Source organism: Halichoerus grypus, chromosome 4 (genome assembly GCF_964656455.1).
Source record: "Halichoerus grypus chromosome 4, mHalGry1.hap1.1, whole genome shotgun sequence".
In the NCBI taxonomy this organism is placed as follows: Eukaryota; Metazoa; Chordata; class Mammalia; order Carnivora; family Phocidae; genus Halichoerus; species Halichoerus grypus.
Window position 1 is genome coordinate 160,194,357 of NC_135715.1, and position 22,459 is coordinate 160,216,815.

General features: G+C 35.3%; 1 protein-coding gene across 9 annotated transcripts in view; it reads right to left on the bottom strand.

Moving 5' to 3' along the window:
- HYCC2 (hyccin PI4KA lipid kinase complex subunit 2) overlaps nucleotides 1–22,459 on the bottom strand; it is an 85,417-nt gene that overhangs the window by 39,935 nt on the left and 23,023 nt on the right. For 8 of the 9 annotated variants that reach the window (XM_036098553.2, XM_036098556.2, XM_036098547.2 and 5 more), the window contains 4 exons: nucleotides 19,224–19,324; nucleotides 7,409–7,489; nucleotides 6,587–6,688; nucleotides 801–980 (listed from right to left, as the gene is read on the bottom strand). In XM_036098553.2, the coding sequence (XP_035954446.1) occupies nucleotides 801–980; nucleotides 6,587–6,688; nucleotides 7,409–7,459 (333 nt within the window). In that variant the 5' untranslated portion in view covers nucleotides 7,460–7,489; nucleotides 19,224–19,324. Of the gene's footprint in view, nucleotides 1–800; nucleotides 981–5,804; nucleotides 5,861–6,586; nucleotides 6,689–7,408; nucleotides 7,490–19,223; nucleotides 19,325–22,459 lie in introns of those variants that run through there. The other variant, XM_036098563.2, reaches the window with a different exon arrangement.

Genomic DNA, 22,459 nt, shown 5'->3' on the forward strand with positions numbered 1-22,459 from the left:
GACACTGTGGGGAAAAAACCCAGAATAATGTTTAAGTTACTTAAGATTCTCTTAGAAAAAGAGTTTCAAACAGTACAGTATCAAAAACAAATTATCAGGGCACCTGGGTGGCTCAGTCGTTAAGGGTCTGCCTTCGGCTCAGGTCATGATCCCAGGGTCCTGGGATCGAGCCCCGCATCGGGCTCCCTGCTCCGCGGGGAGCCTGCTTCTCCCTCTCCCACTCCCCCTGCTTGTGATCCCTCTCTCACTGTGTCTCTCTCTGTCAAATAAATAAAATCTTTAAAAAAAAAAAAAATTATCAAATGATTATTAAAAATAATTTCAAAAATTTTAAATGCAGCACATTCATAAACATTGGTCAAATAAAGTAACTTAAAGATAAGTCACAAAATATTAACAATACTATCAATTATAATAGTTTCACCTACTTTATAAAATGCCATTATCAGCAATTACTTATTAAGCCTCTCTATACTCAATTATATTAATTTAAATAAATTATTCGGTAGACCTTTCAATTTTTTTTTTAATAAGTATTCTTTTGTTGTTGTTGTTGTTGTTTTTAGAGAGACAGAGAGTGCATGTATTTGAGTGGGGGAGTGAGGGGCAAAGGGAGAGGGAGAGAATCCTACCGACGTGTGGCTTGATGTCATGACCCAGAGATCATGATCTGAGTCCAAATCAAGAGTCAGATGCTCAACAGACTGAGCTACCCAGGTGCCCCTAAGTATTAAGTATTACCTCAGAAGACTTTAAATAAAAGATACTTAAAATTTCCCAAACTATCATTTTCAACTTACCAAATTGTAAATTCCTAACAGAAGTGCTTCAATGCAACCATTACTCTGTCTGTCTCGGCTAACTGTAAGCCGTAAATAAACCCACATCAATTCTGGCAAGAACTGCAGTGTGAACCTCTTAAGTCGAACTTCAGAGCTACGATAGAGCTCAAACAGCTGGTGGCAGACAGGCTCCAGAAGCTAAAAGGAAAATAAAGTGCATTAGCTATTTCCATTCTTTTGGCTGTCACTGTGTTTTTTGTAATGCAGATATACTGGTATAATATTTTAAAAACAAATTCTCAATATTAATTTTTGCATTTTTTATCAATGTGACCCAAACCTTAATCTCTATGTGCAGACTACATATTAAACTGACCAATCTACTAACTATAAGAATTTTGTGCCTGTATGATATCAACATATTTTTCAATACACTGTATCATTAAATTTATTAGATAATTAATTCTTTAACCAATGTACTACATTTGTATTTAGTATGTTTCCTTTTCTATTATTACTAGCCCTTACTATCCTCCATTTGGAGGATATTCCATATTGGAAGAAAATAACTTCAAATGCTCTTGTTGGAAATAACCTTTAAATCTCAACTTAGACTATGATTTAAATAAATCAAGAAAGGGATTTTGCAACACATAATATTTAGACATCCAAAATGCTAGCTAATATTTTAAATACATACAAGTAAAACAAATGGATTACTTTTATGTTTTAAGACTGATTTAAATTCTAATTACATTTATTTGAAAGATTTTTGAAAAGGAGGCAAGTATACAGAAACAGCTTTTTCAGTGTTTAATTTTTCATATGATATCCCACAGTATGACTTACGAGGATCTTCATCACCTTGAAAACTAAAGAAAATGAGTAGTTTAAATAAACCTCTCCCTTTTTCTAATCATGTACTACCAAACTAGAATGGTTTTGTTGAAATAACTAGTCTACACAAAACTGGGTATGATTTTAAAATGCAAATAAAACACTACCAGGAAACTATAAAATCATGTTTAAAATTTAATACTAACTTTAAAAAAAAAATGAATCGTTCATTATTTATATGCTTACCTCTATTCTGAATGATTAAATAATGCATATACATTTGGAAATCTGCTTGAATGTAGTTATATATGTCTGTAATAATCTAACGCTCTAGAATAAGTCACTACTTTCACAACTGTAAATTAAAAGTCAACAAATCCAATGTTAATCATATGGTTAATATATTTAGATGAGTTAAGCTTAGCTCTTAAGGAAAACTAAAAAAAATTTACACACACTAAGCCCTTTATTTGAAATCACTACCATAGTATTTTTTTTATTTTATTATGTTATATCAATCACCATATATTACATCATTAGTTTTTGATGTAGTGTTCCATGATTCATTGTTTGCGTATAACACCCAGTGCTCCATTCAATATGTGCCCTCTTTAATACCCATCACCAGGCTAACCCATCCCCCCACCCCCCTCCCCTCTAGAACCCTCAGTTTGTTTCTCAGAGTCCATAGTCTCTCATGGCTCATCTCCCCCTCCAATTCCCCCCCCTTCATTTTTCCCTTCCTACTATCTTCTTCTTTTTTTTTTTAACATATAATGTATTATTTGTTTCAGAGGTACACTGTGATTCAAGAGTCTTACACAATTCACAGTGCTTCCCATAGTAGGTTTTTTTTAACTTTTTTTTTTAATTTTTAAGTAATCAGTAATCTCTACACCCAACATGGGGCTTAAATTTATAGCCCCAACATCAAGAGTCACATGCTCTTCTAACTGAGCCAGCCAGGTGCCCCAGTAATATTTAAAATCTTTAAAAAATTCCAATTTTCCCCTTACACAGAAATCTAGACCAGTCAGACAACCTGCCCAAAGTCACAGAAGTAGTGGTGGAAGAAGACACTTAAAATTCAGGTCTTCCGACACCAAGTTGATGCTCCCATTATACCACATTTCTTTTTTTAATCTTTTATTTTTTTATTTTTAAAGATTTTATTTATTTATTTGACAGAGAGAGACACAGCAAGAGAGGGAACACAAGCAGGGGGAGTGGGAGAAGGAGAAGCAGGCTTCCCGCTGAGCAGGGAGCCCAATGCAGGGCTCAATCCCAGGACCCTGGGATCATGACCTGAGCCGAAGGCAGACCCTTAACGACTGAGCCACCCAGGCACCCCATCCACATTTCTTATACTAGAATGAATGGGAGGGCAGGAGGTAAGGATTGTTTAATTACAGATACTATATTCCACATAGTGTCAATAATGAAGTAATAAACTTCTGAAAATAGTCAACTGCTGGCATCTTTTTAAAGTACTGACAAAAACAGTCAGCTCTTTTGGGGAATTAAAGATCACTGCTCTCATAAATGTATTTATTAAAAATACATATCCATGTTTCCAATCTATTTTTCTCTTTAGTAAAGACTCCAAAATTGCTGTCTCTAAATTTTATTGGCTATGGTACAATTACAATTTGTTTCTTTCTTTTTTTAACTTTTATTTTAAGTAAACTCTACACCACACGTGGGGCTCAAACTCATGACCCTGAAATCAAGAGTCACACACACTACCGACTGAGTTAGCTAGGTGCCCCAATTACAATTGCTTCTGTTATAAAGACCTTAAGTTCCCTTCCTCAGTAGCCACAGTGGCATGTAAGAGACTACATTTTAATTAGGCATAGCAAAGAAATACAGAGTTGCCAAAATTTTTACTCTGCTTTCTTTTTTAAAAAGGCAGGGGGGAGGAATAGCTGGCAATCCATTAACTTCTGGTCAGAAATCAATGATGAAGGAAAGAGAAGGTATAACTGCAGGAACAATCTTTGAGGGGGCTAGAGAAGATGTGATCCAGGCCTAAGTGGAAGACAGCCTTTGATACAAGCTGGGACACTTCATCCACCGCAGCAGAAAAGGCAGGAGAATGTAGGTGGAGAAGCTGGTAAAGTGGTAGGTATGAATGGGAAAATAAGAGAATTCCCAATTATCTTCTTCTTTTTTAATGACACAGAAAGCAAGCTGAAGGTGAGGGAAAGGAGGGTAAGACTAATGAGGAAAGGGAATGTGTAAAATCCACAGTGGGGATAGTGTACCAAGAAAGTAAAGCAAGATTGCAAGACAGTATTATGCGACTGAGATTTTTAGTCCTGCATTTTTTTTTAAAAGATTTATTTATTTTAGAGAGAGGGAAATGGAAAGAGAGAATCCTCAAGCAGACTCCCCATTCCCCACTGAGCACAGAGCCCAATGTGGGGCTCGATCCCAGCACCGTGAGATCATGACTTCAACCAAAATCAAGAGTTGGGACACTTAACCGATGAGCCACCCAGGCGCCCCTGACTTTCTGCACTTTAAATGCAGGACTAGGGGGTGCCTGGGTGGCTCAGTTGGTTAAGCATCTGACTCTTGATTTCAGCTCAGGTCATGAGCCCCGTATCTGCCCCGCGGCAGGCTCCCTGCTGAGCTGGAGTCTGCTTCTGATTCTCTCTCTCTCAAAAAACAAATAAATAGATAAAAGATAAAGTGGAGAAAGTCAACAAAATTGTTGTTGCAGCTGATTTCTCCAAGTATGTTCAGCTGTTCAGGTACAAGTGTGAAGATGAACAGCAGAGTTTTATCCAGTGTTGAGATTTTCCCAAAGAATTAGAACTAATGGAAGGAGAAGCAAAGGAGCTAACAATGTTTGCAAGGAAACAGACTATGATGTACTATGAAAATTTAGCTGGGTGAAGAGAGAAGTGTGATATGTGAGGGAAGAAGGAAAGGCAATCAAATCATGAAAAAGTGATAGGATTAATAGACTGGATGGAGAGCTCCTTGAAATGGAAGAACTGCTAGAATGTCCAAAGGATCTGGAACAAGGGAAAGGAGAAAAATTAAGCAGTATGTTGGTCTAGAGATTAAAACTTCAGCTGCAGTACAGGTTGGCCATGATATGTAATACCAAACCAGGAAATACACTTTAAGAACTTTTAAGGTCTTTAAAGCAAAACTGTTCATAAAACTGTCGTAAGTTTCAACTAATATTATATATGGCATGTGACAATTTTCTGAAATAATTTCCTGTTAACTAAATAAAACAGTTGATTGTCTTTCAGAATATAACAAAATCAGAACTACAAGGGTCTTCCTTCTAGGACTAAAGTCCAGAATTGGTTTGAGATGCTATAGAGCTAAACATTCTGCTTTTCTGAAATATGACCACATGGTTAGAACTTTATGACCTGACAAGAGAAAAGATGGAAAGACAGATCTGCTCTGGCAACTGGATGATTACAGTGACTGCTGTTGAGCCTGAATCTCTCAAGCTGTAATTTTTCCCCGTTGTAGCCATGACAAGGTCTCATATATGAGTATTATGAAGTATTACAGTTTAAATAATGTGAATAATGTTTTTTTAATGTCATAGCTTCTAAAGTATAAAGGAAACTAATCCTTTTTATATACTTGTGACTCCTAATGAAAATGATAGCATTTCAGTGTCATTTTGTGTTTTACTATTCTTCTAATCAATATTTATTAAGTGTTCATCATGTACATGACAAAATATATTCTAGAGAAGTTACAAATATAGAATATATGACCACTGCCCATGAAGAGCTTACAATCTAAAGAGAAAGCATAAAACAAATAATAGGCAAAGCTTAAACGTTAAGACAGTGCAAAACAAGGGGTAGGAAATACACATATTCATTATTCAAACAGAATTTTGAAAACTCCTAACCAAAAAGGATGAGTTTATGTATATGTGTATATACACATATATACATATATACATATATATATATAAACACATCTAAAGTTATAAAACATTCATAAATACACAGCAAGAGAAAAAAGAAGCAAATGAATCCTGCAATTGCTGCTACAAATAGCAACAGATGCAAGCCTAACTGAGAGCCAATCCAAGTTTAGGAGACAGGAAAGAAAGAGGTCAATAAGCAAGCTTTTAGTGATAGGACAAAAATTAAGATGCACTTTAAATTAAGCTGCTGGTTAGGAGATGATTACCTGAACTTCTTCAAACTCACTCCAGTACACAGCAGAGGCACTCTTGGAGGCTGTATCTGGGAAGATAAGAAGCTACTTTCCTGTGTGTTCCTTTTATTTTCATTTTAAAGCATACACGAATCCAGTGGTGATAAAACTGTATGTCATACTATTGTGTTAATGGAAAGATAATGTGTGTATTTTGCATAAATTAACATATAGCTACAATAGCTGCATTTTCCCCCTGCTACACAAAGCTGAGTAACAGGAAACTCTTTTTCTAAGTTCATTCATCTTGACTACTTATGCTAAATAGTGCTTTCTCCAATCATTTCAAGCTAAATTTACTAGAAGCATCATTTCATGTCACCAGTTTGAGTTCACTCATTAGAGTAATATACACAGTTCTGTATCGTCAACAGAATAACTGCAAACAACACTTAAAATAAAAAAGTCTGAATCAGTGTATGGCTAAAATTTGGATTCCAGAAAAGGAAACATTCCGAACAGGAAAGAGAGAAAAGTTTCAAATTAAATAAGTAATCCAATGAGATGATGGTCATTCAAATCAACAATCAAAACATACAGAACAAATCTGATCAAAACATTTAAAATAATAAGAGGGAGGGCAAAGGGAAAGCCAAAGCAACCATCAGAATGAAACACAGCAGAAAGAAAGTTTTCCAGTCCCATAAGAAGGATTTTTAAAAAGAGAAGGGAAAACTACAAAACTTACATATGTGTTTTAGTACACATATTTCATTTTACTATGTTGAAATTATTTTTCTTATAAACTTTCCTACCTCATTATTCGAATCTTGAATAACTTTATAGAGGGCTGGTACCAGTGATTTTTTCCGGTGTAAAGTTGCTGCATAATTGGTGATCTGAGTGTCAGGTAATGCCTAAAAGAAACATCCAAGGAAATCAAAAGCAAACTTAATATTTGGGAAGTCAGGAAATTTATTTTACCTGAGTTCCTCTTGAAAAGAATTATGATAGAGTCAAGTAAGAAAAGTAAAAATAATACAAGAAATAACCATGAGAGTTAAAAAAACAAATTAAGTTAGAATGTTATAGTATACAGTTCTTCAAACTACTCAACCATGAAAAATGATTAGAAATCACACATTATACCAAGATCTGCTGAAATAGGTCAACTTAAACTAATCTACTCTAAAAAAAATAAGTATAGGATATATTTTAATTCTTGCATTTTATGTTTACAAAACATTTATTTCTATAGTATTCAGAAATTATATAGTTTTAAATCAAATCAACGAGTGATTTTTAATTATAGGAAATAAAAATATAAGGCACAAATCCTATGTCTGTGCCTTATTAAAGCTTGGAAGCTTCCCCTTTTATTCAATGTATTTAAAAATTCATATATCCCCTCATCAATCCTAACAACTATTTTCAATTTTACACATTACCTTCTAGTCGTTATTCACCTTAGTGCCTTTTTAAAGACTTACATGTATAGAAACACATTATTTCATATTTTGCCATTTCCACTTCATATCATAACATTTGTTTCAGTTTCTCCAGAGAACACGTATTCACTGTCTGAATTACTGACATATAGAATCATATGACACATTCTTATCCCCGATCCAATTTACCTTGAATTCTGATAACCATTCTTCCACAACACCACGTTCAGATCCCAGCATCTTCTTCTACCCTCTATTCCTCTTTTACCCCTGAAAGAAAAAAGCACTGAACGTGAGGGTAGTATTATGTACTTAAAGAAACTACCAAAGGTAAATGATGTGCACCTTTCACAAAGAAACTAACCTAGTATATATTTCAAATAAGAAGCCATAGTTTTAAACTAGAGCTCAATTAAATTTATATTTATATTCATATTTAAGAAATAAATTCTGTTTTTAGTGGTACATTTGAAACCTATTTCCCTAATACTTTTTATATTTTCCTCAACAATTATATTTCAAAGAGGCAAAAACAAATTTAGTGAAATCAAACTGCACCTTACCCAAGACAAACGAACAGTCTACGCCTAGAGCTTTTACCAAATATACAACTGGAATTAGTTACATATCACAGAACAAACCATGTGACAGATTATAAATGACAAAGACAAAAAAGCTAGAAATCAAGGTGATTATAAATGTATATGTACTATATGAACAAGGCCTTTGAAGAAGGTGGATTTATATATGTTTTCTATAATGGAAAGATGTCCAAGTAGAAAAAGCAAGTTGTACAATTATGTAAACTATAATTCCATTAAAAAACTATATAAAATGTGAAAAAAGCCTGGAAGCACATATATACCAAACTAGAGTGTCTACCTCTGAGAGAAGGAATACTGAGAATATTCTAATTATGTAACTTTGAATTATAGAAAAAAATAATAAGCATGTATTATTTTTATTTTTATTTTTATTTATTTATTTATTTTTAAAGATTTTATTTATTTGACAGAGAGAAACACAGCGAAAGAGGGAACACAAGCAGGGGGAGTGGGAGAGGGAGAAGCTGGCTTCCCACGGAGCAGGGAGCCCGATGCGGGGCTCGATCCCAGGACCCTGGGATCATGACCTGAGCCGAAGGTAGACGCTTGACTGAGCCACCCAGGCGCCCCAAGACATGTCCCTTATTTTCAACTAGCAAATGCTGTTAAGATAGACCGATGAATTTAGTCAAAATAAATTGCAAAAGAAAAAAGAGATAGTAGGGAAACCTACAGACTAAAAGAGATTAAAAAAATCAATAGCCAAAGTATGAATCTCTTTTGGACTCTGATTCAAACAATTAAAAAGAACATTACACAACTGGAAAAAGCTGAACATGACTGGTTATTTGATGATATTAAATTAAGTAATTATTATACGTTATTTTTATACTTGATAATGGAATTATAGTTAGGTGTTTTTTTTTTTTTTTAATAGTGCTTGTCTCTTAGAGTTACATACTGACATATTTACTGTTGAAATAATGTCTGGGATTTGCCTTAAAATAATCAGGGCAGGGGCAGGGGGAACCAAACAAGGCAAGTGAATTAGGTATAGATGAAATACGATTGGACATGAATTGATAACCATTCAAGCTGGTACACAAGTTTCATTACACTATGATCATCACTTTGTTATAAGTTTGAAATGTTCCATAATAAACTTTAAGAAAAAAAGGATTAATGAACACTACATAAGAAGAAAAATGCCATACCTACACAAACTCAATTTTGCAAACAATTTCTGGGAGTTCAGACCAACTAAAGCCCATTATTAATAGACATGGATACCCAAGTGACAAACTCTTGCTGAAGAAATGAGACTCTTAAAAATAACTTCACAAAATAGAGCACAACCATACATCCAAATGATAATGCCCTTCAAAGAAGTCATTTTGTAAGGTTCCTACATTTATTACAATGATTGTTCAAATCAATGTCAGAATGCCTTCTTTTCTTTTATACCAATTAAGTGCTACTAAATACTTTTTGTGTTTTTTTTTTAGTTTTTTTTCTTTAATATTTTATTTATTTATTAAACAGAGAGAGAGAGACAGAGACAGAGACAGAGCAAGCACGAGCGGGGGAACAGCAGGCAGGGGAGAGGCAGGCTCCCTGCTGAGCAAGGAGCCCGATGCAGGACTTGATCCCAGGACCCCGGTATCATGACCTGAGCCGAAGGCAGCCGCTTAACTGACTGAGCCACCCAGGCGCCCTGCTTTTTGAAACCTAGTTCTTCACCTAAAAATGCATTCCATGATATAACTATGATTAATGTGCTTCTTACTCTATGCAAATTATACCTCAATAAAAAAATTTTTATGAACAATTGTCTAAATATCCTAAGGTAGCTGCCTCTGAAAGTTTCTCAGAACCCAAGGAGGCAACTGACTAAAAAGCAAAGGCAAGATTCAGTCAGAAATTCATTGATCCGTTCCATAAATATTTCTTAAACACCAACTTTAACAGCCATTATGCTAACAGCTGGAAATACAATGATAAAACCAGATGTAGTTTCACTATATAACAGATCATTTATCTAGTGAAGGAGACCAAACACATTTTTGCAAAGAGATGAGGAATAAGAAGAAAAGACACACAGGGGCGCCTGGGTGGCTCAGTCGTTAAGCGTCTGCCTTCGGCTCAGGTCATGATCCCAGGGTCCTGGGATCGAGCCCCGCATCGGGCTCCCTGCTCTGTGGGAAGCCTGCTTCTCCCTCTCCCACTGCCCCCTGCTTGTGTTCCCTCTCTCACTGTGTCTCTGTCAAATAAAATCTTAAAAAAAAAAAAAAAAAAAAAGAAGAAAAGACACACAAAAGCGTAATAAAAGAAACCTAATATTGATGAAGGAATCAAAAAGGACTTCTCTAAGGTAAGCTGAGGTAACAAAGACCAACAGAGTTAAGGAATTAAGAAAAGAACATTCTAGAAAGAGGCAATGGCCTATACACAGGCCCTGTTGCAAGAAAACATAGGAAGTTAGAGAATCTGAAAGAAGATCCAAGTGACCAGGAACACAGAAAGCGAGGGATAAGAGTTGAGGGTAGAACAGTAGGCATGGACCAAACGGTATAAATGGGAATTTTTAGTCTGCATTAAGTATGGAAAGGACTAAGGATTTTAAGGAGATGAATAATAAGATTCAAAGTTTGAAAAGCTCACCTGGCTACAATGCAGAGAAAGGACTGGTATCCATTTTCAGAGCTAGCTACAAATTTCCCAATAGTATGAGGACTAAAAAAATTCCAGAATTGCTACAGCATTTGCTCTGAGAGTTCCTACCAAGTCTCTGGAAATTAAAACATCTGAACAGCTACTAACAATAAAAATGTTTTTTATTTACAAAGTACCTGGAAAATAAGTAAGCTAGGTTACATTTTTATTAAGCTTCAAATAAGTATAGTAACGCAAAAACTACATTAGTTTCTCAGGAAATAATTTTTTTAGGGATAAGTTCTAATATCTTGATCTCCCTCTAACATCTCCATTCCTCTCAAGTCTCTTATGAAGGTATAAACAAAAGGGTGTTTTGTTAACATAATTTATAACACCTCTTCTATCACTTCATTATTTCTAATGAGCTCAGTGGACCACAAGATTAAAAAGAAAAATAGAATTTTACACTCTTTGAAAAGTACTCCAGAAAAGGAGGTAAATACTTCTGATAAATTTATTACCATGCAAGGAAGAAAAGCATAATTTCACCGTAGTGGTGACAGAAAGGACTTATTGCCAATAAACAAAATGGAACTTAAAAATAAACTCCTATATCTCTATCACTGGATTTCAATTGATTTTTATTTTTTATTTAATGGACAATTAAAAAGCTTTTTCTGCTCTGTATATCAACTGTTATCTCTATAATTTTACAAATATACTTAGCTACAAATATGAATTAATGGTTGATATTCTATTATTAAGTGTTAAAATATTGTAAATATGTACCTGTACAAAAAAAAAAAAAAAAGGAACTTAGCTCAACTACCTACCGCACCCACGAAGATTAAACAGAGTCAACCATTTGGTATGTATTTTCCTTCCAGATATATATTTATGTACATGCGTGTTCATACATGTGTGTATATAGTTTAAATAGTCATTTGTTCATCATACATAGTATCCTTCAACATGTTTTTTTCAATTGCTAAAAGTATGAAAGACCTATAGATCTCTTTTTAACAGCTGTCGTGTTATTGATCCAAAAACTTATTCATTTAATAAATTACCAGGACACATAGATTGTTTTTAATTTTCTATATTACAAAAAAAATGCAGCAATGAACATCTTTATACACAGTTATACATTTCTGTTGTTCCTTTCTATAGTATAAATTCTAAAAATTGGATTTGAACTTTTAAGGCCACAGATAGAAATATTATTGGTAGCATATCTATATATAAATAAACTCTCAAAACCATAATCCATCATATAATTTTTTTTTTATTTTTTTTTATTTTTTATTTTTTTTATTTTTTTTAAAGATTTTATTTATTTATTTGAGAGAGAGAGAATGAGAGACAGAGAGCATGAGAGGGAGGAGGGTCAGAGGGAGAAGCAGACTCCCCGCTGAGCAGGGAGCCCGATGCGGGACTCGATCCCGGGACTCCAGGATCATGACCTGAGCCGAAGGCAGTTGCTTAACCAACTGAGCCACCCAGGCGCCCTATAATTTTTTTTTTTAAAGATTTTATTTATTTATTTGACAGAGAGAGAGCACAAGTAGGCAGAGAGGCAGGCAGAGGGAAAGGGAGAAGCAGGCTCCCCGCTGAGCAGGGAGCCTGATGTGGGACTCAATCCCAGGACCCTGGGATCATGACCTGAGCCCAAGGCAGCTGCCTAACCGACTGAGCCACCCAGGCGCCCTCCATAAAATATTTTCTTTTTTTTTTTTTTTTTAAAGATTTTATTTATTTGACAGAGAGAGACACAGTGAGAGAGGGAACACAAGCAGGGGGAGTGGGAGAGGGAGAAGCAGGCTTCCCGCGGAGCAGGGAGCCCGACGCGGGGCTCGATCCCAGGACCCTGGGATCATGACCTGAGCCGAAGGCAGACACTTAACAACTGAGCCACCCAGGCGCCCCCATCAAATATTTTCAAAACATATGACTGTCATATGTACAGAGTAATTTCTCACTGCTCTACTTATAAAGCTAATACCTCAGCATAAAAATATCTAATCTAAATAAATCAAAATATAAAACGTTTAATTTTCCTACATTTATTAATATGATATACATGACTTTTAAAACTAGGATCATGAAAATGGTATAAGAATATTCAACTGAGTACCTATTGCCACAACATTAAAGATTTAATACACAAAATGCTATGATGTACTTGAAAGAGACATGGCAAAAAGATACCAGAATATATTTTATAGTATTTTAAAAGCCACTCTGCTTATTTAGTTAAGGTGTGAATCTTCTAAAATTAAAAACCACATTTATAGTTTACTCTTTAAACAATCTGGAAGTTATTTTAGAATGTGATATGAGATTAAGATCTAACAATGTTTTTCTCCCAATAGTTCTCAATTGTTCTAATACATTTTATGTCCATTTATTTCCTCAGTAACTTGAAATGCTATTTTTATCATATACTAATACATCTTACATACATTTGAAACTATTTCTGAGCTACTCTTCCCATTAATTTTGCGCTGGGACTGTTTTAATTACTGTGACTTAGTAAAAAAAATTACAAGTCCTATCATTCACATACATACGTATATACATATATACATATAAATATATATATATATATAGCATTCGCATTCTTTTCATAAAAACATTTTGCACTATTATTGCCTGCTTCACTCTTCCAAATGAATATTAGCATTACACTGATGAGTTTCTTTCCTACATTCCATCTTCATAGGAATTAAATTTACAGATTAATTCCAAATGACATCTTCATAACATTGAGTTACCCCATACAGAAGCAGAGCATTGCTCTTTATTAAAAATCCTCTTCTAGGGCGCCTGGGTGGCTCAGTTGGTTAAGCGACTGCCTTCGGCTCAGGTCATGATCCTGGAGTCCCAGGATCGAGTCCCATGTCCACCGAGCGGGGAGCCCGCTTCTCCCTCTGACCCTTTCCCCTCTCATGCTCTCTCTCACTCTCTCTCTCTCCAATAAATAAATAAAATTTAAAAAAAAAAAAAAAAACACCTCTTCTAGGGGCACCTGGGTGGCTCAGTCGTTAAGCATCTGCCTTAGGCTCAGGTCATGATCCCAGAGTCCTGGGATCGAGGCCCGCATCGGGCTCCCTGCTCAGCGGGAAGCCTGCTTCTCCCTCTCCCACTCCCCCTGCTTGTGGTTCCCTCTCTCCTCTCTGTGAAATAAATAAATAAAATCTTAAAAAAAAAAAATCCTCTTATATATGTATAAATTAGTATAAATTTTATTTTTTCTTCATATACACCAACACACTTCAATTAAGTTGATTCCTTCAATTAAGTTAATTCCTATAGTTTATATTTTCTTGTTGCCACTGTGATTCTTTTTCATTATGTTTTCTCACTAGCTATTGTTACACAAAATAAACACTTTAAAAAATCAAAATGAACAAGTTTTTAATAAATATTTAAAATACTGAAAATCGTTTAAATCAAAATTTATATGTTTTAGGAAAATTAGTGTTTCTAGTATGTTCTCTTTTTGCTAAATACAAGGGATTAGAAGATTTTTAAAATGTATGCTACTACTTTATAGAAAAGGGAAAGGAAAATAACTACAATTAATATTTTTTTCCAATTCTCTACAAAGAACAACTGCTTTTAAAAGAAAAAAGAAACCCAAATATTATTTTCAAAAAGAAACACAAATCTTTTTAATCTAATATATATTGTATCAGAATCCCTATTTGATATGGGGCCTGGAATATATATTTTGAAAAGCACCCCAAGTAATCCTTCAGTTAAAAAAAAAAAAAAAGTATCACATCCAGGTTACATTTCTTACTTTAAATTCCTATCTGATCTCTCCTATAACCACAAGTTTGCTTAGCAAATCACTTTGGCTTCTACCAATACTATTTTAAAAATGACTGCCTGATGAATTACAGATCTGTACCTCTGAAACAAATAATACATTATATGTTAATTAAAATAAAAAATAGGGCACCTGGGTGGCTCAGTTGTTAAGCGTCTGTCTTTGGCTCAGGTCATGATCCCGGGGTTCTGGGATCTCAGGTCATGATCCCAGGGTCCTGGGATCGAGCCCCACAGTGTCGGGCTCCCTGCTCAGTGGGAAGCCTGCTTCTCCTTCTCCCACTCCCCCTGCTTGTGTTCCCTCTCTCTGTCTCTCACTCTGTCAAATAAATTAATAAAATCTTTAAAAAAATAAAAATAAATAAAAATAAAAGACTGCAAGATAATACCTTTAAATACAGAAAGACAGTGGTATTAATAATTATAATCAAGCACCACCATATTTCCTCAACTCTACAATACCACTAATTTTTTTTTAAAGATTTTATTTGAGAGAGAGCGAGAGAGAGAGCACAAGAGGGGGGAGGGTCAGAGGGAGAAGAAGACTCCCCGCTAAGCAGGGAGCCCGATGCGGGACTCAACCCTGGGACTCTGGGATCATGACCTGAGCCGAAGGCAGTCGCTTAACCAACTGAGCCACCCAGGCACCCTACAATACTACTAAAATTTTAAGACTGTAATTTATTAACAAATTTAAGTAGAAAATGAGAAACAAATCTTTATTAATAAAACAAAAAAAGTTTAACTAAAGGACAAAAACATAAGCTTATCCATATAATCATATGTGACTTTTAAATCATCCTTTACATTTCTGGACATCTTTGTTCTTTATACTAGCCATATGGCACACTCTCCCAAGCTCTTTCTATATATGTCTGGATTATACTCAGTTCAAATGTCACCCCCTCAGAGAAGCCCTCTCTACTTACTATACCTAAATTCGCTCCCCCAAGTTCCTCCTCCTTCCAAACCCTACCATTCTGTCCATTTCCTTCATAGCATTTAGCAAAATCTGTAATTATCTTATTTAAGTATTACTGTCTGTCTTTCCCACCAGAACCTGTACTTCACAGGGACAGGTTTTGTATCTCAAGTACGAGGCACATAACCGGCACTCAAACATCTATTGATTTAGTTGGGCTCATGAACTCAATGATTTAGCACCTTTAACAATGACAGTTTTATTTTCGGTCATAATAAAACCTGAGATTTCTGCCTGCATTTTCCATGTGATTAAGCTAATAATTTTATTTTCCCAAATTAAATATAGTTGGAGGTTAACAGCTTCTTTAAAAAGCACCTGATTTCAGAAATGTTAAAAGGTGAAAAAAATTACCTTAAAAGTGAGGAAAAAATAAATTAGTAAGCCTATCAAGTATAAACATTGTATCAGCTGTTTTCTATATCTTATCTGATTTAACAAGGCAATAGAATCTAGTGGTTTAGAGCAGCAGTTCTCAACTTTTGTCTCAGAACCCCCTTTCACTCTTACATTTAAAAAGTCTATTAATTGAGGCGCCTGGGTGGCTCAGTCGTTAAGCGTCTGCCTTCGGCTCAGGTCATGATCTCAGGGTCCTGGGATCGAGCCCCACATTGGGCTCCCTGCTCAGCGGGAAGCCTGCTTCTCCCTCTCCCACTCCCCTTGCTTGTGTTCCCTCTCTCGCTGTGTCTCTCTCTGTCAAATAAATAAATAAAATCTTAAAAAAAAAAAAGTCTATTAATTCATTTAGGGGCGCCTGGGTGGCTCAGTCGTTAAGCATCTGCCTTTGGCTCTGGTCATGATCCCAGAGTCCTGGGATTGAGCCCCACATCAGGGTCCCTGCTCTGTGGGAGGCCTGCTTCTCCCTCTCCCGCTCCCCCCTGCCTGTGTTCCCTCTCTAGCTGTGTCTCTCTCTGTGAAATAAATAATAAATAAAATCTTTAAAAAAGGTCTATTAATTCATTTAAAAACTAACAACATGTTAACATAAATAACATTTTTTTACAAAAATGTTTTAAATCAAAATTTTCTTTTTCCATAACAAAAACAAATTTGGTGAGAAAAGTAGTGCATATTGTTTTACATATTTTGTAAATCTCGTAATTCTGCATTTAATTGGTTGCTAAGAACCTTCACTCTATATTTATCAGAGAATGACAATGAAGGCAGCAAATACTGTTTTGATCTCCACAAACCCACTTAAAGGATCCCCAGGACACACTTTGAGCATGGACTCTGGAACCAGATTGTCTAAGTTTAAGGTCACTTACTACAGCTATGTTTAAGCCCTCTTACCCCCCTTCCTACCTATACTTAAACCCTCTGTGTCTCATTTCTCTCATTTCAAAAAGGATAACAGCAGCACAGTAGTAATTTCATACAATTATTGTGTACTCAGGACAGTTCTTATCACAAAGTAACTACTATAAATGTTTGCTACAAATATTATATACTTAATTTTCCTGATCCTATATACTATAATATAGCCTCTGTTATTCCCAAATAATAGACAAGAAAATTAAAGGGTAAAGAGGTCGAATGACCCACACAAGGTAAAACGGTTTAACTGGTAGAACTTAGATTTAATTTAATGCCTATTCTAAAGCGAACAGTTGAAAAATGTACCTTGGCCCCTTTCTTATAGCTCATACTACTCCCCACATAGCTTCCTATGTCCTGGCCATACCCCCCTTTCCATTTTTCCATAGCCTTGTGCACCCCTTCACCCCAGGGATTCTGTATAGACTGTTCCAGCCTAGAATGCTGTCCTACTACTGTTATTTAAATAGCTGGCGGCTTCCAGTCCTGTTAATCTCAGCAGGCCAGTCTTGACCACTTTATCTAAACAGCATCCCCTTCTCCCTTTTCTAGTATTTTCCATTCCAACAAATATGTTCATTTACTTCCTAGTGCTTTGAATTTTGTACCTTGCTTCTTAGATCTTATTACTTATTGTCTATCTTCCCCATCAGATTGTGAGTTACATGAAAACAAAATCCATTTCTGTTTCGCTCACATTTGAATGTTCGCTATGTACTCAAAGCTAACAAGCACACTGTGGTATCCAGACTTATGGCAGGTACTTATGTGTATTTGTTGAATCGATGAACCACACTGCTTATGTGACCTTGGACAAATCATTTAAACCCTCTGGGCTTCAGTCTTCTACAAGGGTAAGTTACTTACTACATCTAAAATCCTAAAAATAGGGGTGCCTGGGTGGCTCAGTCATTAAGCGTCTGCCTTCGGCTCAGGTCGTGATCCCGGGGTCCTGAGATCGAGCCCCGCATTGGGCTCCCTGCTCCATAGGAAGCCTGCTTCTCCCTCTCCCACTCCCCCTGCTTGTGTTTCCTCTCTCGCTGTCAAATAAATAAAATCTTTAAAAAATAAGTAAAGAAAATCCTAAAAATATATTTTAGTACCTTTATTTGAAAATAGAATAGTACGGTTACAGAGAAATTTGTAAATATGGATTTCTGAACTATTCCCAGTATCTTAGTATCTAGAGGTAGCTGGGAACATAGTTATAAATGTACGGCCAGTTTTCTTTTTACTTACCCATACAATATATAATGCTGAAGGTTTTTTCTACAACATATTATATCCATCCCATTACCTGGGATATAAAAACTATATTTAAAAGCAAACATCAAGTAGCGCCTGGCTGGCTCAGTCAGTAGAGCATGCAACTAGATCTCGGGGTCATGAATTCGAGCCCCATGTTGGGCCTACAGAATACTTAAAAAAAAAAAAAAAATTAGGGGCGCCTGGGTGGCTCAGTCATTAAGCGTCTGCCTTCGGCTCAGGTCATGGTCCCAGGATCCTGGGATCGAGGCCCGCATTGGGCTCTGCTCAGCGGGAAGCCTGCTTCTCCCTCTCCCACTCCCCCTGCTTGTGTTCCCTCTCTCACTGTCTCTTTCTCTGTCAAATAAATAAATAAAATCTTAAAAAAAAAAAAAATTAAAATCTTAAAAGCAAAATTCAAGCCAATATTCCAGTTTGCAGCTCAATTCAGGCCATACTGCCTCACTTTCAGAGTATTTAACAAAGTAAAAAAGATATCACAGAGAATAATTATCTTTTTGGTGACCATGGTAATGGCAACTTTTATTAGCAAGCCCTGAATACAACATAATGAACAAAATAATAAACTGCTGGAACAAGATCTGATGGAAGTCAATAATTACTTGCCAGGAAGCAAACTCACAGAACTCATCCAAGTACAATAAGCTTTCCATTGCCTACATGGGTAGAAACTGTGTCTTAGCTGACAGTAAGCATGTATTTTTTTTTTTTTTTGGAAACTGTAGACCAACATTATTGGATAAACAAAGCTATGCAATTATCAGGGAATCATATGAAATAGTAAAAAATGGTTTTACTACTGCAAATTTTCAAACTAAGCCAAAAACTATGAAAATATTTCAAGGTATAATTCTGAAATTTAAGCACTCAAGATGTGTGGTTATTATAAATACCAACTTCTCTAACAAATAACCTAGGGCTGCACCATTCAATATGATAGCCACTAGCTACATGTGGCTATTTTAAATTAATTAAAATAAAATAAAATTTAAAGATTCAATTCCTCAGTTGCACTAGCTACATTTCAAGTGCTCAGTAATTACATGTGGCTATTAGCTCCTATACTGGAGAGCATGGACACAGAACATGGACATCATCAGAGAAATTCTACTGGACAGGACTAATCTCAGTGTAGTCACATAATATAATTATGCTGAGTATATTCAATTATTCAATAACTGTAAAGATCAGGCAACAAGGTTAAAAGGCACAACAATTCAAAAGGAAATACTTTCAAAAGTAAAACTCCAAGGCAATAATTAAGATGTGATTATTTCAAGTCTCTTAGGTAAAATTGCCAAATAAATAGAAGCTACCCACCAAAGATAACCAAAAATTCCAACATGACTAATTGTATGGAAAACTCATTCTTTATCCTTTAAAAAGTTAAGTTCCATAATTTTACCTCTGTTCTAAGATCAGTTTTCTAAAGGAGGAGGTGGCACAGGAATGCGGCAGAATTCAAGTGTGGAATTCATTTGTTGAGACTTAAAATATTCTCCAGCTCTATAAAAAATAAAAATTAAAAACTATGAAATACTGAGATAATAGTCTTAAAATGTAATGAAGAGAACTTTAATAACACATAACACAATTTATCTATTTTTAGAAATAATTAAGGATTAAAAACTTTCTATAATAACCAGCATATACTTGTGTACCATCATCAAACCTAATTTAAAAAATACCAGATTTGGTGAACAGAAGTCCCACTTTTAGTTTCAAATTTCCCATTAATCATCTGTAAGACCTTGAATAGGTACTTAAATATTCTGGAGCTTCACTTGAATTATCTATAAAATTAAGTCCTTTTCAATCAAAAATTCTATGAATCCAACTTTTGGAACATGTTACAGTGATATCACTCTCATACACGCATGTGCAAACAATCATTAAAATTTCAATATGCTGTGTAACATCAGACTTAAATAAGAAGTATCAATGGCTATAAAATCATTTTGGTGAGATTCAGAGAACTGAAAATTTTATCATTTTTAAAAAGCACACAGAAAATGCTATTATTTGAAATTTGGGTACAAAACATATTAAAAGCTTTTTTGATCAGAGAGAATCCTTTTCAGATTGCTAAAAGTATACTTTTCTCATAAAGTAAAAACTATTTTCAAGTAGTTGCTGACCACATTATGCTCTACCATTTTGATTCAAAACTGTATCACAACTTTAAAATCTAAAACCCCCCAAAAGTAACATTTTTAAATATGTTCATTAACAAAATGTGATTTAAAAAAATACAAGTAATACAATAAAATTCTCTTGGAGTTAAGTTACATTATCATTTGCAAAATCTCTGATGTTTTTCAAACTAAAGATATGTTAGGGCCTCCTAATACAACAATAGCAGCTGACTTTTTAGCTCTTATCTACTATCACATGAGATTTTCACTTCCTGAGTTATGCAGTGGGTTAAAAAACTTGAAAAGGACTAACATAATATCTCTGGAAAGATACACCAGGAGCTGATCATACTTTGGGAAGGGACATTTGATGTAAAAGAAACTCACTCTCTTTTTTTAATATTTTATTTTTAAGTAATCTCTACACCCAACATGGGGCTCGAACTCATCTCCAAGGATCAAGAGTTGCATGCTCTACCAACTGAGCCAGCTAGGCACCCCAAGGAAACTCTCGTTTTGTACCTTGGGAATTCTGAGCCACCAAGACAACTGCCAGATTTTGAAGCAGTGTAAGCAGGCAGTCTTGAAAGCTATACTGGGAATCTCTGTAGAGAGGGTCTCCAAAAATCTTTCAGGGTTAATGAAACAGATATTCACTAGGTTCTCAATTTAAGAAAGAGGGGGGAAAAAAAAAAAAAAGCCAACAGGGCAAAGGATAGGAAATGGAGATTTATTAAACTTTAACACAGCTCAACTCTTGATAAGCTGGAAGAAATAAGCCCCTCAGTCATTTGAGCAACAGAAAAAACATGGGAACCCTGTCAGGAAGGTAACACTGGAGCCTCTATGGTTCTTTCATACGTAAGGTCTGGCACAAAATAAAAAATTATTAAATATGCTAAGTGACAAATATATGACCAATAATTAAGAGAAAACTAGACAGAGTCAGATCCACAGATGATCCAATAATAGAATTCACACACAAGGACAACAATTTTAAATAATTCTGAATAACATACTAAAGAAAACAAAGGGGAAAATGGACAAAATGGATGAGATGGAGAATTTCACCAATGAATTAGGATCTATAAAAATAATTAAATGTACATTCTAGAACTGAAAAATACAATATATGAAATTAAGAACTCAATATATTGGTTTTATAGCAAACTGGACACAGCAGACCATACGATTAGAAGACTAAGTCAGTAAGAAATAACAAACTATAGCTGGAGAAAGAAATTAGGAAAGAAGACAGAAAGAAGAGTAGAAGGTACAGGAAAAGTTAGAGAAGAGGGTTAAGAGAAATGGAAGACATGCTCAAAATGTCTAGTATACATACAACCAAAGTCCCAGACAAGAGAAGAAAGAGATATAAGCAATATTCGAAGAGAGAATAACAGAGTTTTACAAAACTGTTGAAAGAAATCATTTCAGAGATTCAAGATACTCTGCCAACTCCAAGCAGAATATACTCAAAGAAAACCATGCCCACGATATCATAATCAAACTATGAAAGGAAGGAGTGAAGGAAGAGAAAATTCATAGAAAAAAATTAGTTGACCTTCAAAGAAACAGTAAGACTGACAGCAAATTTCTCAATAGAAACAAAAGAAGCCAGGACATAACAGAATGACAGTTACAAGGACAAAAGAAAATAACTACCAGTCTAGAATATAGTAAATATCCTCTAAATATCCAGCAAAAACATCCTTTAAAAATTTAGGTGCCGGGGTCCTAATCAGAAAAATATGCAGCCAAGAATAATTTATCCAGCAAGGCTGTCATTCAAAATAGAAGGAGAGATAAAAAGCTTCCAGGACAAACAGGAACTAAAAGAATTTGTGATCACTAAACCAGCCCTGCAAGAAATATTAAAGGGGTACCTTTAAGCAAAGAGAGGGCCCAAAAAAGTAACATAGACCAGAAAGGAACAGAGACAATATACAGAAATGGTGACTTTAAAGGTAATACAGTGGCACTAAATTCCTATCTTTCTTTTTTTTTTTTTTTAAAGATTTTATTTACTTGACAGAGAGAGATGCAGCGAGACAGGGAATACAAGCAGGGGGAGTGGGAGAGGGAGAGGGAGATGCAGGCTTCCCGTGGAGGAGGGAGCCCGATGCAGGGACTCGATCCCAGGACCCTGGGATCGTGACCTGTGCTGAAGACAGATGCCCAATGACTGAGCCACCCAGGTGTCCCAAATTCCTATCTTTCAATAGTAACTCTGAATGTAAATGGGCTAAATGCCCCAATCAAAAGACACAGGCTATCAGACTGGATAAAAAAGCAAGATCCATAGGTATGCAAGAGACTCATTTTAGACCCAAAGACACCTCCAGATTGAAAGTGAAGGGGTGGAAAATGATTTATCATGCTAACGGACATTTAAAGAAAGTTGGGGTAGCAATCCTTGTATCAGACAAATTAGACTTTAAACCAAAGACTGTAATAAGAGATGAGAATGGACATACTATATCATAATTAATGGACCTATCCAACA